The sequence below is a fragment of the Suncus etruscus genome, chromosome 1 (assembly GCF_024139225.1).
Source record: "Suncus etruscus isolate mSunEtr1 chromosome 1, mSunEtr1.pri.cur, whole genome shotgun sequence".
Taxonomy (NCBI): domain Eukaryota; kingdom Metazoa; phylum Chordata; class Mammalia; order Eulipotyphla; family Soricidae; genus Suncus; species Suncus etruscus.
Genome location: NC_064848.1, coordinates 138,287,452 through 138,305,900, shown reverse-complemented (window position 1 = coordinate 138,305,900; position 18,449 = coordinate 138,287,452). Strand labels below are relative to the sequence as shown.

At 48.3% G+C, this 18,449-nt stretch overlaps 1 protein-coding gene and 1 pseudogene across 1 annotated transcript in view; both read right to left on the bottom strand.

Annotated features, from left to right (window-relative positions):
* The window catches only part of SMO (smoothened, frizzled class receptor), a 33,831-nt gene extending 20,503 nt beyond the window's left edge, over positions 1-13,328 (bottom strand). The window contains 1 exon segment of the mRNA XM_049774364.1: positions 12,953-13,328. Coding sequence (XP_049630321.1) covers positions 12,953-13,328 — 376 coding nt within the window.
* Positions 2,296-2,380, bottom strand: LOC126029943 (uncharacterized; annotated as a pseudogene).
* Positions 13,329-18,449: the final 5,121 nt, after the last annotated feature.

Genomic DNA, 18,449 nt, shown 5'->3' with positions numbered 1-18,449 from the left:
AAACCAAAGTATGTGACCCCAGGTCATCTCAGTAGCGACTGAGGGGACAAAACAAAAAACAAAGAAATTACCCAGAGCCCAGGATGTGGTATAAGGGATAGAGTCCATCCATGCCTTGTGGTGGGAAGTCCTGACATTCAGTTCTTGGCACCCAATGTCCTCACCCAGAACTGTTGGGTGTGGTTCCGAGCACAGGATAAACAACAACAACCCAAAAGGGAAATACACACACACAATACAAACACACATCCACACATTCTCTCTCTCTCTCTCTCTCTCTCTCTCTCTCTCTCTCTCTCTCTCTCTCTCTCTCTCTCTCTCTCTCTCTCTCTCTCAAACAGATTATTAAATAAATCTTAAAGGACAACTGCAGAGCCATCCAGGGGAAAAATACTTAATTCCAGATGAGTCAAAAATAACTACATAATTAAAGCACTAGAAGAAAAAAACAGGAACTGGGTTTTTTTTTTTAACTTTTGTGTGGAGAAAACCTTTTTAAGTAAGACACAAAATCCAGCAGCCAGGCAAGAAAGGAGGGACCAGAGAGATAGCACAGCGGTGTTTGCCTGGCAAGCAGCTGATTCAGGACCTAAGGTGGTTGGTTTGAATCCCGGTGTCCCCCGTGCCTACCAGGAGCTATTTCTTTTTCTTTTTCTTTTTTTTTTTTTTGGTTTTGGGGCCACACCGGGCGGTGCTCAGGGGTTACTCCTGACTGTCTGCTCAGAAATAGCTCCTGGCAGGCACGGGGGACCATATGGGACACCGGGATTTGAACCAACCACCTTTGGTCCTGGATTGGCTGCTTGTAAGGCAAACGTCACTGTGCTATCTCTCCGGGCCCCAGATATTTATATTTTTAATAAGATAAAACGTACTGAATCATCAGAAGTTTGATGAATGCCCACCTCTAAATTCAGAATTTCTGTTTAGATGTTACAAAGAGAATGGAAAGCAAACCAGAGAACAAAAATCATTTTTCAGAAACTACATCTCGATCCATATGTAGATCTACATTTAGATCCGTATCTAGCAGATACAGAGAGGGTTATAGGAAACTGGAGCAGAGATCTGAACTGATAGATCACAAAAGAAGAAATTCTAACAGCCAGGAAACATGTGAAATGGTGCTTAAGTTCAATGCTAACGGCTGAGAAGAGCAAGTGTCAGAAATCATGAGGACATGGGGCCGGAGAGATAGCATGGAGGTAGAACATTTTGCCTTGCATGCAGAAGGCCGGTGTTCGAATCCTGTCATCTCATATGGTTCCCCGAGCCTGCCAGGAGCTATTTCTGGGCGTTGAACCAGGAGGAACCCCTGAGCGCTGCTGGGTATGACTCAAAAACCAAAAAAAAAAAGAAAAAAGAAAAAAAATCATGAGGGTGTAAAGGTGATCTTCCAAGGGGGTAATGGGGCATTTGCTGGTATAGTGAGTAGTGAGTACACTTGCCATGCTCAAAGCTAATCTAGGTTTAATCCCCAATGCCCAATATGGTCCCCTGAGCCAGGAGTGATTTCTGAGTGCAGAGCCAGGAATAAACTCTGAGCACTGGAGAGAGAGTGAGAGTGAGTGAGTATGAGAGAGAGAGAGAAGGAAAGAAGAAAGGAAGAAAAGAGAAGGGAGGAAGTAAAGAGGGAAGAGGGAAGGAAGGATTGAAAAGGAAGGGAGGGAAGGAAGGAAAGAGGGAAGGAGAAAAGAAAGGATGAGGGGGCCGGAGAGATAGCATGGAGGTAAAGTGTTTGCCTTGCATACAGAAGGACGGTGGTTCGAATCCCGGCATCCCATATGGTCCCCTGAGCCTGCCAGGAGCAATTTCTTAGCACAGAGCCAGGAGTAACCCCTGAGCGCTGCTGGGTGTGACCCAAAAAAAGGAAAAGAAAGAATGGAGGGAGGAAGAAAGGGAAGGAGGAAAGGAAGGATGGAGGAAGGGAGGGAAGGAAAGAGGGGTACAGAACAACAGCACAACATGTAGGGCTTTTGCCTTGCATGCAGCCAACCTGGACTCGATCCCAGGCATCCCATATGGTCCCCTGAGCCTGCCATGAGTGATTTCTGAGTGCAGAGCCAGGAGTAATCCCTTAATGCTGCTGGGTGTGGTTAAAAAAAAAGTGTGGGGGGGAAGAGACTGTGATATATTTTCCAGTTGTTTTGAGGAAAAGTGTGCCCAACACCAAATAATACCCTTTCCCAAATGCCAACCTAGGGTAAACTGTTCCAGCACAGAGAGAAAAAAACTTGGGGGCTGGAGAGATAGTAGAGCAGGTAAGGTGCTTGCCTTGTCTGCCACTGACCCAGGTTTGATCTGTGTATCATTCTTGCACAGGCATCATGCTAATCTTTTTTGTATTGTTCCAATTAGTATATATGCTGCTGAAGCAAGCACCCAGATTCAATCTGTAGCACACAATATGGTCCCCAAGCCCTGCCAGGAGTGATATTTGAGTAGACCCAGGAGTAAGCCCTAAGAACTGCTACATGTGGCCCCCAAAGCAAAATAATAAAACAGGGGCCGGAGAGATACCATGGAGGTAAGGCATTTGCCTTGTATGCAGAAGGACAGTGGTTTGAATCCTGGCATCCCATATGGTCCCCCGAGCCTACCAGGAGCGATTTATTTTTTCTTTTTTTCTTTTTGGTTTTTAGCAATGCTCAGAGGTCACTCCTGGCAGGCTCAGGGGACCAAATGGGATGCTGGGATTCAAACCACCGTCCTTCTGCATGAAAGGCAAACACCCTACCTCCATGCTATCTTTCCGGCCCCAGCCAGGAGCGATTTCTGAGCGTAGAGCCAGGAGTAACCCTTGAGTGCTGCCAGGTATGACCCAAAAACCAAAAACCAAAAAAAAAGAAATCGCTCCTGATTTGGGGGACATATGGGATACTGGAGATAGAACTCGCATCATGGGTCAGCCGTGTGCAAGGCAAATGCCCTACCACTGTACTACCACTCCGGCCCCACGCCAAATGTTTTAATAAATAAAAATAAAATTAGCAATGCAGAGCAAAAGAAGTAAGTGATTAAAGAATCTGCCCTGCAGGAGTCACTTGTAATATAGTTTAAAACATGTAGAACTCCATTGTTTAGAGACTCCCAAACCCCAAAGTCAAAGTAGAGCATTAAAGGGAAATGATCACTCCATATCAGGGGTGTGGCTCCTTCTATGAGGATGGAGGGAGCGTGATTAAAGATACAAAGAGGGAGCTGGATATAGTACCCCCATATAGTACCTGGTGCCATGTATGGTCCCCCCAAGCCCATCAGGAATGATCCTTGATCCTAGAGTCAGGAGTAAACTGTGAGCATCACCAGGTGTGGCCCCAAATAAACAAAAATTTAAAAAACATTAAAAATGAACAAAGGGGGTGCATCTGGGAGAGCTCTGGCATAGCTCTCGACTCATTTACTATTAATTATTTACTATTCGGCATGAGTTTCATGCACTTCTGTGTCATGTCCCATCTCAAACTTTTTTGTTTGTTTGGGCTACACCTGGTGGTGCTCAGGGCTTACTCCTTGCTCTGGACTCAGAAATTATTTCTGGCAGGCTCGGGGGACCATATAAGATGCTGGTTATCGAACCCAGGTCCATCCTGGGTTGGGTGTGTGCAAAGCCCTACCACTGTGCTATCTCTCTAGCACCCCATCTCAAATTTTTAAAAACTGAATGTCTCACATGAGAGATCACTGTGTCTGCCCTTCTCCCTGACTGTCTTCCCTAAGCATGATTCTCAGTTCCACATACATAGCAAATTGTGTAAATTCATCTTTGCTTATGGCTAATTAATAGCTATATACACCATAACTTTTTGCTTCTATCTAGGCATCTAGGTCTTAGGCAACTGGATGGTTTCCAGATCTTGAATATTGTGGCATATAAGAGAATATTGTAAGGGAATAACAAAAGAACATGGAGTTGGCCCTATGAAATTGAGTTTACTGGGCTAGAAAGATTGACACTGTTGGTGGCTGTGATACCAGAACATTATAAACATTACTATCACTAACAGTATCATGAAAAGTCACAGTGCCTCATAAAACATGCAGAAAAAAAAAAAACAAAACAAAACAGCAGCAACAACAAAAAGCACTGAATTCTAGAAATGAGGGCTGGAAGGACTGGCTCATGATATGAAGCTTACCACAGAGAATGATGAGTGCATTAGAGAAATAACTACATCAACAACTATCATGATACTGGTAGTGAGTGAGAGAAGAAGAATGCCTGTCTCAAATACAGGTAGGGAATACAGGAGGAAGCTGGGGGCATCGGTGGTGGGAATGTTGCACCAGTGAAGTAGGTGTTCTCTTTATGACTGAAACCCAACTACAAGCATGTTTGTAATCATGGTGCTTAAGTAAAGATTATTATTATTATTATTATTATTATTATTATTGGTTTTTGGGTCACACTGGCACTGCTCAGGGTTTACTCCTGGCTCTGTGCTCAGAAGTCACTCCTGGAAGACTCAGGGAACCATATGGGGCCGGGATTCAAATTGGGATCCATCCTGTGTTGGCCACGTGCAAGGTGTTTAAATGCCTTACCGCTATGCTATCGCTCCGGCCCCCAAGATATTTTTATTTTTAAAGAACACTGAATTCTGAAGCAAAAGTGAAAATACAGGCCTGTGGATACTTTTCTGTATTTTTATATTCATCCCAAATATACTTTTTGGGAACAGTTCTTGGGAAATTCTTCCTGTCTGCCAAACATTAACCCTCCATGGGCACCACCATCCTTCCCCTCTCACTCTGGAAATTCCTTCCAGCCTCTCCAGCTGGATCCTGTGCTGCACTTCTCCTAACACCCACCTTGGACCCCAAACACAGCAGGAGGACACTTGTGGCCACTGGGCACCGCAGGCCGCTCTGCTTCTCCCTAGTTTACCAAACAAGGTTTGGCTGAAGGTGGCCCATGGTCTGGAGATGAATGCTTAGTCAGCCCGGAATGCTGGAGAGGAGCCATTTCAAGCTCTCAACAGCCAAGAGTCTGAGCACCCCAAGACACCCAAGGCCCAAGCTGTATGCTCTAGAGATCTGAACTCAAGTGGACCCTCACCTGCACCAGAAATTACTCTTTGGCATGTTTCTAAAACCTCAGCAAAACAGGCTGATCATCTTTATTTAGAAAGTTCTTTTTCCTCTTCTGGGCACTTCCCCAGAGTCATGGGGAGTACATGGCCCACGCAGAAGGCTTGTTTGAGCCTTCATCTGCAGAAGAGCGAGGACTGACATAGGTTAGGGGCACACAAGCCAGAAACCGCCTCCTGCTCACACTTGTTCCTCAGCAATTCCACAAGCCCAGAGTTTCTAACTCTAAAACTTGTGCACCGAGCTATTTCTGCCAGACTGTTAGCCAGAACCTACCCACTGCCAGCATTTCAGTCCTGGACCCCTTCAACCATTACCTAAGTCCAGCCTTTGTTAACATTTTTTCATCTGTGGCCCTTTTTTTTGCCCTGGTAATTTTTATTTTTATCTTTTTTCCCCAAATGATTTAAAAAATTAATTTTGGGGGCCGGAGAGATAGCATGGAGGTAAGGCGTTTGCCTTTCATGCAGGAGGTCATCGGTTCGAATCCCGGCACCCCATATGGTCCCCTGTGCCTGCCAGGAGCAATTTCTGAGCCTGGAGCCAGGAATAACCCCTGAGCAATGCCAGGTGTGACCCAAAAACCAAAAAAAAAAAATTAATTTTATTAAAACAATTGTGATCAAAAGAATCCTTCCTAGTTGAATTTGTGATATATTTGAGTCAGGGCCCTTCCCACCACCAGTGTCAAACTCATTCCGCCAATGGGCCCAGAGTGAATCCTATATCACCAACCTTTGCACACTGGCCTGCCAGTATAACAAGCTCCTTTAAGTTTAGATTGTTATTTAGGTCCCTTAATTCTACTGTCATTGATTCTGGCTTGAATATTTAGTTCTGTCCTTATTTATTTCCCTGCCAATGCATCTGAGATCCACAGGTGATATTTTGTTTTGTTTTGTTTTGTTTTTTGGGTCACACCTGCAATGCTCAGGGGTTATTCTTGGCTCTATGCTCAGAAATCATTCCTGGCAGGCTCAGGGGACCATATGGAATGCCGGGACTTGAATGACCAACCTTCTGTATGCAAGGCAAACTCCTTACCTCCATGCTACTCTCCACCCCCCCAGGTGATTTTTTTGGGGGGGTTCACACCCGGCAGCACTCAGGGGTTACTCCTGGCTCCATGCTCAGAAATCACCCCTGGCAGGCACAGGGGACCATATGGGATGCCGGGATTCGAACCACTGTCCTGTATGCAAGGCAGATGCTGTATCTCCATGCTATCTCTCCAGCCCCTCCCCAGGTGATTTTTAAGTATCTAATTTTATTTTTATTCCAGACAGAGTAGCTATTTGTTTCCACTCCATTTATTAAAGATTCTTTCTCCCCCCCAAAAAAATAAATAAATAAATAAATAAAGGTATGTAAAATAGAGATATGTAAAATAGGTCTACAGAAGACAGAGATCGTACAGGGATAGTTACTGTGCTTGATAGTACATGGATTAGTTACCGTGCTTAATGATGGTATTGGGGTTAGTTACTGTGCTTATCTTGCATGAAGTTGATCCCTGTTTGACCCTAAACACTATCAGAAATGACCTGTGAGCACAAAGTTAGGAATAATCCTTGAGCATCACCAAGTGTGACACAAGATAGTCATTTCCACTAACAAACATACAGATCAAACATCCCTGGTAATAAATCATAAAGAAGCTTATTTAAAAATCAAATGAGGGGCCGGAGAGATAGCATGGAGGTAAGGCGTTTGTCCTTCATGCAGAAGGTCATCGGTTCGAATCCCGGCGTCCCATATGGTCCCCCGTGCCTGCCGGGAGCAATTTCTGAGCATGGAGCCAGGAGTGGCCCCTGAGCACTGCCGGGTGTGACCCACAAAAAAATAAATAAATAAATAAATAAATAAATAAAAATCAAATGATAGGAGCTGGAGCAATAATAGCACAATGAGCAGGGTGTCTGCCTTGTATGGGGACAACCTGATTTCAACCCCTGGCATCCCATATGGTCCCCGAGCCTGCCAGGAGTGATTTCTGAGTGTAGAGCCAGGAGTAACCCCAGAGCGCCACTGGGTATACTCCCCCCCAAATCAAATGTTAGACAGCTAAGTGACCCTATACTGAATCAGACCTACACCCACAATTTCAGAAGGTATATAGTGGGCCAGATGAATAATATAACAGGTAGGGACGTTGCCTTAAACACAATCAACCCAGATTTACTATCTGGCACCACAGTCTCCTAAGCCCTGTTCAGGAGTGAAATTTGAGCACAGAGCCAAGAGTAAGTCCTGAGCACAGTCAGAAATGGCCCAAAACAAACAAAATAAAAATGGGGCCAGTTCCTGTATTACCCCCAGAACATTCACAAAAAAGAGGGGCTGGAGAGCTGGCACAAGAGTAAAAGATACTTGCCTTGCACATGGTCAACATGATTTAATCCCCAATAAACCTAGATCCCTGAGCACATAGTCGGGAGTAATCCTGAGCACTGCGGGGTGGGTAGGGTAAGACTGGAATGCACACTCCATTCCCCATCAATACAAAGCAATGAGGCTCTAGGGGCCGTAGTGATAGCATGGCAGTAGGGCATTTGCCTTACATACTGCTGACCCAGGACGGACCCGAGTTGGATTCCCAGCATCCCTAGAGCCTGCCAGGAGCGATTTCTGAGCGCAAAGCCAGGAGTAAACCTTGAGTGCTGCCGAGTGTGGCCCAAAACACTCCCCTCAAACGCAATGAGACTCTAAACAAGCAACCAAGGTCCAGGCTCTCCCTGCCCCCAAAACCTCTGCCCACAGCACCAGAAGGAATTATTCCTAAATGCACACATGATTATATCTCTCCCTGCTTAAAGCCTTCAATAGCTTCTCATTATTGTCTAGATAGCATCCAAACTTCTTAATTTGGGGTATGAATCCCTTTATTTTCTAATTCCCTAGGTTTTATCTCTTATAATTCTACCCCTTGTGCACTTTGATCCTGCTCTGATGAAATTTGTATGCCTCTTTATAAGCTCCCAGCTGGCTCCTCTCTACCCCTGGGCACCCTACCACCTCTTCCTGCCCTTTCCACCATCCTGGAAACAGACAACTCCCATTTAGTGCTCAGGTTATAAGCTACCAATTCTGTTCCTCTGGAGTCTTTCCTTGCTCCCCAAATATACTTTTTTGTTTTTTATTATTTTTGTTTGTTTGGTTGTTTTGGCCATACCCAAAAGTGCTCAAGGGTTACTCCTGACTCTGCACTCAGAAATCACTCCTGGCAGGCTTGGGGGAATGGGATGCCATATGGGATGCCAGGGAATCAAACTAGGGTCAGCCGAGTACAAGATAAATGCCTGGGGCTGGAGAGATAGCATGGAGGTAAAGCGTTTGCCTTTCATGCAAGAGGTCATCGGTTCGAATCCCAGCATCCCATATGGTCCCCTGTGCCTGCCAGGAGCAATTTCTGAGCATGGAGCCAGGAGTAACCCCTGAGCACTGCCGGGTGTGACCCAAAAACCACAAAAAAAAAAAAAAAAAAAAAAAAAAAGATAAATGCCTTACTGCTGTGCTATCGTTCCAACCCCATCCTGCTTTGTGACCTGCCTGTCAAGATGCCTTTTGCAGAAGATGCTGAAACCTGTCTAATGGTCTGGCTTCCCCTTGATGGTGGTAACCCTGTTGGCCTTCTCTGCCTTTGGAGACAGAGACCAGTGTGTCAGAGATACTGATCAGCAGCAAACACCCAGCTCCTGAGTGCATATGGCCACAGGTCCAGCATTCTAACAGCTGTTTTGTTTTGAAAGTGAAGAACAAAGCAGGGCTTTGGGTAGGGTTTAATTTGCACATGGTAGACTTGGGTTTGATTCTCAGTATCCCATATGGTCTTCTAGGTGCTGTCAGGAATAACCCCTGAGCACTGCTAGCTGTGACCCAAAAACAAATCGATACAAAAAGTGAAGATCAAATCATTGCTTTTTCAAAGCTTACAGATGAAGATGATGGAAATTGTCTTCATCCTGCACCCACAGACACACTTCAGAAATCCGGGTCAATCAACCCAAGCTCAGGTCAGGTCCGTTTGCAGGCTCAGGGCTCCTGACTGAATGAATGCCTGACTATGATTCTCAAGCTTGGCTGAGGTTCATATGATCCAGGCCAGGACTCAGTTGGCACCAAGATCTGCTTCTGGTCCTCCTTCACAGACCATCAGCAAAGGAGACCAACCAGAACACTCCTGGCAATGAGAACAGTCTGAAGATAGGAGGCACTGGCATAACTTAAGCCCTGGGCTGAGGACGGGCTGCTCTGCTGGCCCCTGTCCAACCTCGGGCATAGCCAGTGACATTCTCACCTGTGCAGCAGCTCTAACTCCTACCCATTCCTCCCCTGGCCAGTTCTGAGAGCTCTGGGGCTGAGTGTGCTCAATGGCAAGAGGATGAGCTGGAAACAGATTTCAGCCCTGCTCCAGGATGTGAGGGTAACTTCTGAAGGGGAGCACCACACATGTATCCACCCTTAAGAGAAAGAAAGGGGGCCCTGGGCCCGGAGAGATAGCACAGCGGTGTTTGCCTTGCAAGCAGCCGATCCAGGACCAAAGGTGGTTGGTTCGAATCCTGGTGTCCCATATGGTCCCCCGTGCCTGCCAGGAGCTATTTCTGAGCAGACAGACAGGAGTAGCCCCTGAGCACTGCCGGGTGTGGCCCAAAAAATAAAAAAAAAAAAAAAAAAAAAAAAAAAAAGAAAGGGGGCCCGGAGAGATAGCACAGCGGTGTTTGCCTTGCAAGCAGCCGATCCAGGACCAAAGGTGGTTGGTTCGAATCCCGGTGTCCCATATGGTCCCCCGTGCCTGCCAGGAGCTATTTCTGAGCAGACAGCCAGGAGTGGCCCCTGAGCACCGCCGGATGTGTCCCAAAAAAAAAACCAAAAAAAAAAAAAAAAAAAAAAAGAGAAAGAAAGGAAGAGAGACGATTCTCTTCTAGAGGGGTCAATGTACAACTGGGCCAGATTCTGGTCTTAAGCAATTCCAGTTTCCACTTAAAAAAAAAATAAAATAAAATAAAAACCCAAGGGGCTGGGAAGGTGGCGCTAGAGGTAAGGTGTCTGCCTTGCAAGCGCTAGCGTAGGACGGACCGCAGTTCGATCCCCCGGTGTCCCATATGGTCCCCCCAAGCCAGGGGCAATTTCTGAGTGCATAGCCAGGAGTAACCCCTGAGCGTCAAACGGGTGTGGCCCAAAAATCAAAAAACAAACAAAAAAATAAATAAAAACCCAAAAAACAAAAAAACAAAGGCCAGAGGAATAACACAGTGATAGGACGAACCTGGTTTCGATCCCCAGCATCCTATTTGGTCCCAGAGCCTGCCAGGAGTGATTCCTGAGCTCAGAGCCAGCCAAGAGTAACCCCTGAGCACTGCTGGTTGAGATCCCCAAACAACAACAACAATAACAAAAAACAAAAACAAAAACCCAAATAGATCATAAATTCCAACCTCATTTCAAAGCATGCTCAAATAAATCTATTTTTCCCTTGTTTTCACTGTTCCATTTTAACTCCTTCATTTTTCTGTTTTTTTTTTTTCATTTATGTAACTTTAACAAATAAAATTATACCGTGGAGGAATTATCTGTCTGATTCTGTGCTCGGGTATCATTCCCACAGTGCTCAAAGGACCATGTGATATCAGGGCTCAAACTCAGGCTGGCCATATGCAAAGCAAATGCTTTTATTTTTGAGAGGGGCACACCAGGCGGCACTCAGGGGTTACTTCAGGCTCTGTGCTTAGAAATCACTCCTGGCAGGCTTGGGAGACCATATGAGATGCCAGGAATCAAACTGTTGTCTGTCCAGGATTGGCCACGTGCAAGACAAACGCCCTACTGCTGTGCTATTTCTCCAGTCCAACAACACAAATGTTTTAATCCCTCTACTATCTATCCAAACTTCCTAAAATTATACTTTCTATGTATAACTCTTTTTTTTGGGGGGGGGGGGGAGTTCCACCCTGGAGTAGTCAGCTAAGCAAGTACCTTACCATCTCTCCAGCCTTGTACATCTGTTTTCTTTGTTTTTTTGATTTTCGGGCTACACTCTGCTGTACACAAGGGTAACTCCTGGTTCTGCACTCAGGAATAACTCCTGGAGGGTTCAGCGGTCTATATGGAATGCTGGTGGATAGAACCCAGGTTAACCACATGCAAAGCAAATGCCCTACTCACTGTGCTATCTATTACTCTAGTCACTATATATCCCTTCTTAAAGAGTGTCTATTTCTTTTCAGGGCTTTCTCCCGACTCAGTGCTCAGGAACTCAGTGCAAAAGAAGCACCTGTGGGGCTGGAGAGATAGCACAGCAGTGTTTGCCTTGCAAGCAGCCAATCCAGGACCTAAAGTGGTTGGTTCAAATCTTGGCGTCTCATATGGTCCCCCGTGCCTGCCAGGAGCTATTAGTGAGCAGATAGCCAGGAGTAACCCCTGAGCACCGCCGGGTGTGGCCCAAAAACCAAAAAAAAAAAAAAAAAAAAAAAGCACCTTGTCTTGCACCAGCCCTGCTGGTACTCTAACTCTGCTCAGAGCTTTATAAACATGCTACTTCTGGTTAGCTCCAATACAGATCATCCACCAGCGTCTACACCAAACCAGGAGCAGAAGGGCTCTGTCACCCCTTGCACAGAGACTGAGAACTCTGGAGGTCTCCTAACCAGGACACTGAGTCTAGTATACTAGCCCCAGCTGGACCCTCAACCCCGCCAAAAAAGAGCAGTAAACTGGAGTGCACCCCCGCCTGTCAGCTCCCAGGTCTTCCAGGTCTGAGATCCAACTTTCTTTTCCAAGTAGAAATGCCAGGAATGACGAAGCAGGTTCCTTCCCCCAGACCCCTTCAGACACCCAGCCCCGAAAAATGCCAGGTGGGAAAATCATCGGTCCGCAATGGTTGGAAGTGGTTTCCAGAGTGGAAACCACACCAGTGTGGGTTCAGCCTGCAGGTTTCCAGGCCTAGCTATAATTCCACTCTCAGCAAAGAGCTCGGGGAGCACTCACACCACCACAAAAGTACCCACTAAGTACCCCAGATTTCGCGCCTCCCACAGTCAACCACCCGGCCTAAGCTGGAAACTTCTTCCTCAAGAACACACCGGCTCCGACAAGAAAAGTTTCATCCCTTCCCAACCCCGAAAAGGATCCAGACTCCCCATTTCCCAGATGAGGAACAAATCTCTGGGACTTCCTGTCTCCCCAAACAAGAGTTCCGGAACTTTCTGGCTACCTTTTCCTAACTCATCACCAGGGGATTTTTTTTAATACTTCACGAGTTTTTTTTTAATCCATCCTCTCTCTCTCTCTCTCTCTCTCTGTCTCTCTCTCTCTGTCTCTGTCTCTGTCTGTCTGTCTGTCTGTCTGTCTGTCTGTCTGTCTGTCTGTCTGTCTCTCTGTCTCTCTCTCTCACACACACACACACACACTCTTCTCACAAAGCCTAAGTGACCTCTCACCCTTTCAACCCTTTTTCCACTTAAACTCCACTTCTAGAGGTTCTCCGACTTCTAAACAGCTCCAATGCCCTAAGAAACCCCCCCCTCCCGCTTCTGGAAATGCATTTCCGGCAAAGTGGTGCAACTTTTCCATTTCAAAATAAATAAATAAAAGATGCCCCTTTCTTTGGGCGGGTGTCAGCCCTTTCTCCTCCCGCACCCCGCATCTCCCCCTACATCCAGCCGCCTCCCCTGTGCACCCAGGCCAGCTCAGGCGGGCAGGCCCTTTGTGACCAGCCTCTGGCTCCCTCCCGCTTCCCCGGGTGGAGGGGGGGGGGGGTCCCGTCCAGCTCCCAACTAGCCACCCAGAGTTTCAGCCCAGATCTTGCCTCCCCCGGGCCCCGATCCCGCATTCTCCCACCGCGCCCCCGCGCCCGCGCGCTTACCGGACCAGAGCACGAGCTTGCCGTGCGCCTCCTCCTGGGAGTCCGAGTCCCCGGCCAGCAGCGTGGAGGTGGCCGCGTAGGGCAGCGCCGAGCCCAGGCACACGTTGTAGCGCAGCGGCTCGCAGGGGCTGGCGCGGCCGCAGTGGCTGAGCGACGGCGGAGGCGGCGGCGGTGGCGGGCCGGTCCCCGGAGCCGCGCTCCTTCTGGCGCTGCCGCCCGCGGCCCGCGGCCCAGGCCCGGTCGCATTCCCGCCCGGGGCCGCCGCCGCCCCCCGCCCGGGCCCCCCCAGCAGCAGCAGCAGCAGCAGCATCAGGAGCAGCAGCAGCGACCCCAGGAGCGGGCGCTCCGGCCCCCGAGCCCGGCGGCCAGCGGCCATGGCCAGCCCCGCCAACTCAGCAGGCGCCCCCGCGCCCCCGCGCGCGCGCCCCAGAGCCCCCGAGCCTCGCCCGGCTGGAGTGCAGCCCTCGGGGGCCGCCGAGGTGGCTCAACTCAAGCGCCCCGCGCGCCCCGCGAGGCCCCGCGGACACTCCGCGCGCCCCGGGCCCTCCTCGAGCCGCCAACTTGGCCAACTCGGGGACCCGCGCCCCATCTGAGCGCCCGGGACGCGCGAGTGGCTTCCGACACCCCTCCTCCTGGCCGGGCGGGTCTTCAGCCCCGGGAGCTCCCCGGGCCCCCCATCTCCAGCCCCCTTCCTTCCCCCAACTTTAAGACCATGCCAAAGTCCCGGTCGGGGTGGCGGTGCGGTGATCGGGCGCGGGCCCCGGGCTGCAGAACCAAGTCCCTCGGCTCTGCGCCCCGGCCCGGCCCCGCGCGCCGCGGCAGCCCCCCGCTTCTCCCCGCCGACGACCCGGCTCCTTTGTTGCCGGAGCTCGCTGGGCTCTGTGGAATGCACGGGCCGCCCCGAGCGAGCCAAGCCCGGCCCCCACTTTTGCGCCGCCGCCGGGCTGGGGGAGGAGGGACCGGCCGGGGAGGGGACGCCGGAGAGGTGGAGCGCGAGCCTCGGAGGCCTTCGGAGGCACGAAGGGGCCCGGGCTAGGGGGCTCGGGTGACCTCGGCCGCCGGAGCCTTGTGGGGAGTCGAGTTCGGGAGAAATCGTGGCCCGGAGCTGCGAGTGATGTGCTCGGTCTTCGGCTGCGCGAGGATGCCAACGAGTTCTCGGGGGCCACTGGACCAGGGCTGTTTGGCTGCGGTGGGAACCTTTCTTCCAGCTTCACCCGGCTCCCCCAACCCGGGCAATCCCCAGGGCCTTTTCTACTGGTGCATTAGATCTTCGAACTGGTCCTCCTGCAGAACTGGGGAGGGGGGTTCCACAGTTCTCATTCCATCCCTTTGGGGACAGTTGTTCCTGGAAGCTGCTCTGGCTGCTGCTTGCTACCTGTAGGAACAGGTGGTTGGGAAGCAACTGTGCCAGCTGCAGCCTGAGAGCTACAGAATGTGTAATGTCTGCCCAAGTTTCCTAGAGACAAGTCTGGAGGGCCCAAAGCGGCCAAGCCTCCTGCAGGGGAGCTGGCTGCGGGGAAGTTGGAGGACGGGGATGTGGGCCTGGGATTCTCTGCGGCTGCTTCTCCTAAAATGGAATGAGTCTACATCTGTTGTGTATGTAAATATTTTGGGGGATTACTATGTTGCTCACCCTAATCTGATACATACACAACATACATCTACATCTCTAAGCTCCGACTACATCTATATTCTAAACTCCTGCCAGGACAGTGGATGTGGCATCAAGGAGCAACTTTACTGTGTCGCTGGTCAGCCAGGCAAGAACACACACTAGTAATCCAAGTCTTGCCTTTCCCTAGTCCCTTGAACTAGGCCAAGTGGACTTGTTCTGAAAAACAAAATAATGGGGCCAGAGCGATAGCACAGTGGTAGGGTGCTTGCCTTGCAAGTGGCCGAGCCGGGATGGACCCGGGTTCGAGTTCCGGCACCCCATATGGTCCCCTGAGCCTGCCGGGGTGATTTCTGAGCGCAGAGCCAGGAGTAACCCTGAGCGCATTGGTGTGACCCCAAAAAACAAAGAAAAAATCAGAGCTGGTGGTAGCAGGTAGGGCCTTGCATTATCACTGCCTGGTGTGGCCCCAAAAAAACAAAATACAAAAACAAATAGCTCTTGCATTTTAATTAAACCACAAAGGAGAGGTCCTGTAGAGATTGTATAGCCCTAAGGAAGCTTGCCTTGCAAACTTTTGATTCCGATTTCATATGGTTCCCCAAGCATTGCTGGAAGTAATTTCTGAGAACAGAACCAGGAATAACCCCTGAGCATAGCTGGATGTGACCCAAAACAAACAAACAAACAAACTCTCTCTCTATATATATATATATGTATATATATAATGTATATATATACACACGCATATATATAACGTTTATAAAGGAGAGACAGATTCAGAGAGATCTAGAATATTAATCCCATTTAGGAAGTATTTCAGAAATCCTAGGATGGTGCTAAACCTGTCCTCCTTGAAGATCTTGAGGACCTGTAGTTTACTGTGGAAACATAGATGACATCAGTGGATTTAATAATACATATTTGTTGCAGAAATATTTCTTCCTCCAAGCAAAGGGGTCTTTCCCAGTCTCTCTGTCCGTAAAGAGCTGTCCATGGAGCAGCGAATGAGGAGAGATTTGAATCCAGCCCAGAAAGGTAAGAGTGAGCGAGTAGAGAGGGCAGAATTGGCATTTTCAGTGAAGAAAATTATGATACAGCTTGGAGCATGCCAAGTCAGGCAATTGGGACAAATGAGGAAAATTATTGTCAAAGAAACTTTGAACAACATACAGACGAGTTAAAGTTTGAATATATTGGCAATCAGGGAACAGTGTAAACCTTTTTTTTTTGTTCATCTATTTGTTTTGGGGCTACACCATCAGTGCTCAGGGGCTACTTCTGGCTCTGTGCTCAGAAATCACTCCTGGCAGGCTCAGGGGACCATATGAAATGCCAGGGATTGAACCCAGATCAGTCCCTGGTCAGTAAGTGGAAGGCAAATGCCCTACTGCTGTGCTATAGCTCCAGTCCCAAGTGTAAACCTTTTTTTTGTTTGTTTGTTTGTTTGGTTGGTTTTTTTGGGGGGGTCACTCCCAGCTGCGCTCAGGGGTTACTCCTGACTTCATGCTCTGAAATCGCTACTGGCAGGCTCGGGGGACCATATGGGATGCCGGGATTCGAACCACTGTCCTTCTGCATCTAAGGCAAACGCCTTACCGCTGTACTATCTCTCCGACCCCAAGTATAAACCTTTAATCAAAGATATGATCATTGTTTAGAACATTTGTGAGTCAGAAAAGCAAGGATAGTTTGGGGTTTGGATTGGTTTGTTCTATTTTGTTTTATTTCTGTTTGGGTACCACGCCCGGTGGTTCTTAGGTTTTATTTCTACTCCTGACTTTGTGCTCACAGATCCTTCCTGGCAGTGCTCAGGTGACCATATGGGGTGCTAGGTTAGCCATCTGCAAGGCAAGGGCCTTACCCGCTCTACTATAGCTCTGCCCCCAAATGAGGTTGTTTTGAAGGGGAAGAGGCTAGAGAAAGGAACTATTGAGGGAAATTGCTGGTGATTTATAGGAAAATAGTAGAAAAGACTATGCAATCAGGGTATAGTATTTATACTGCAAACATGTTTTAAAATTTTTATTTATTGGGGGATGGCCCAGTGCTTAGTATTCACTCCTGGTTCTGTACTCGGGGTACATGTGCTGTGCAGGTGACCAAACCAGGAATGACCACATACAAGGTAAGAGTTGAAACCCCTGGGCCTGGAGAGATGGCACAGCGGCGTTTGCCTTGCAAGCAGCCAATCCAGGACCAAAGGTGGTTGGCTCGAATCCCGGTGTCCCATATGGTCCCCTGTGCCTGCCAGGAGCTATTTCTGAGCAGACAGCCAGGAGTAACCCCTGAGCACTGCCGGGTGTGGTCCAAAAACCAAAAAAAAAAAAAAAAAAAAAAAGAGTTGAAACCCCTAGGGCCGGAGAAATAGCATGGAGGTAGGGCGTTTGCCTTGCATGCAGAAGGTCGATGGTTCAAATCACGGAATCTCATATGGTCACTCGAGCCTGCCAGGAGCGATTTCTGAGGGTAGAGCCAGGAGTAACTCCTTAGTACTGCCAGGTGTGACCCAAAAACTAAAAAAAGAGAGTTGTAACCCCTGCACTTTCTCTCTGGCCCTGGAAGAATCATTTTAAACATCACAACCTACTTTCATATATTTTTCTGTAATATAAATGAAATGGCTGTTATAACAAGCCCCATGTGACAAGTACAAAGAAAATTTCCTGATATAGGATACTATTTTTCTTTTTTTGGGGGGTGGGCCACACAGGTGGTGCTCAGGGGTTACTCAGGACTCTGCTCTCAGAAATTGTTCCTGGCAGTCTCAGGGGACCATGAAGGATGCCGGAATCAAACTAGGTTCTGTCTGGGTTGGAGGTGTGCAAGGCAAATACCCTACCGCTGTGCTATCGCTCTGGCCCCAATGCTGCTATTTTTCTTTATGAACTTTCTCCACTTATTTTCTATATTGTCAGCTCCAATGCCCCTTGGAATTTTTTTCAGTAATCCATAGATGAAGGAGGAAACTACATATACTCAGGTAAACCTTTATTAGTCTACATACAACGAATGTTAGTAATTTTCACATAAGAAGGCTCTACCAATCTTTGGAATTTCTTAGATGGCAAGAATAATAATCAGGTGGTTATAGTACCTTTGCTCTGATTTTTGGGATGCAAAGGACTGAGAAGACTCAAAAGAGCCCAAGCCAAGGTATTATCATAAGCAAGAACATTTGTTTTGGGGTCATACTCAGCAATGCACAGGGGTTACTCCTGGCTCTGTATTCAGGAATTACTCCTAGTGGTACTTGGGAGACCATATGGGATGCTGAGGATTGAACCTGGATTGACCACATGCAAATTACGGTAAGTGCACCACCTGCTGTGCTATTGCTCTGGATCTAGCAAGAACATTCTTTGCTGAATGCAACTATTTTTTGTTGCTGTTGGGCTTTGGTTTGGGAGGAATACCCTTCCATGTTCAGAAGCTACTTCCAGATTCAGGGACCATGCTCAGGATTCCTGCATGTATGCACTCATCTCATTGAGCTAGTTCTTCTTCCCCTATTCTTTCCTTCAGAAAGATGAAAGGGATATTCTATTTCCTCATCTGGGATGTGTGTGTGTGTGCGCGCGTGCGCACGCGCGCGTGCGAGTGTGCATGTATCTAGTGTCCATATTCACCAGGCTTTAGCAGTCCTTTCTGGGAGTCTTACTAACATGGGAAAAGGCAGCAGGAAAGAACAAGTGAATCCTGAGAGCACATCCACAGCGACTGGGTCTTATCCCCATCACAGACAATTGCAGCAATAGTTACTATGCCATGTTTAAAGGGCTTGTGTGAGGCCTGGGAGAGAGCTCAAAGAGCTAAAGCACATGCTCTAGACTTCCAGTTCAACCCCTGCACTGCATTTTCCTCTAAATGACCCGCCAGAACCAA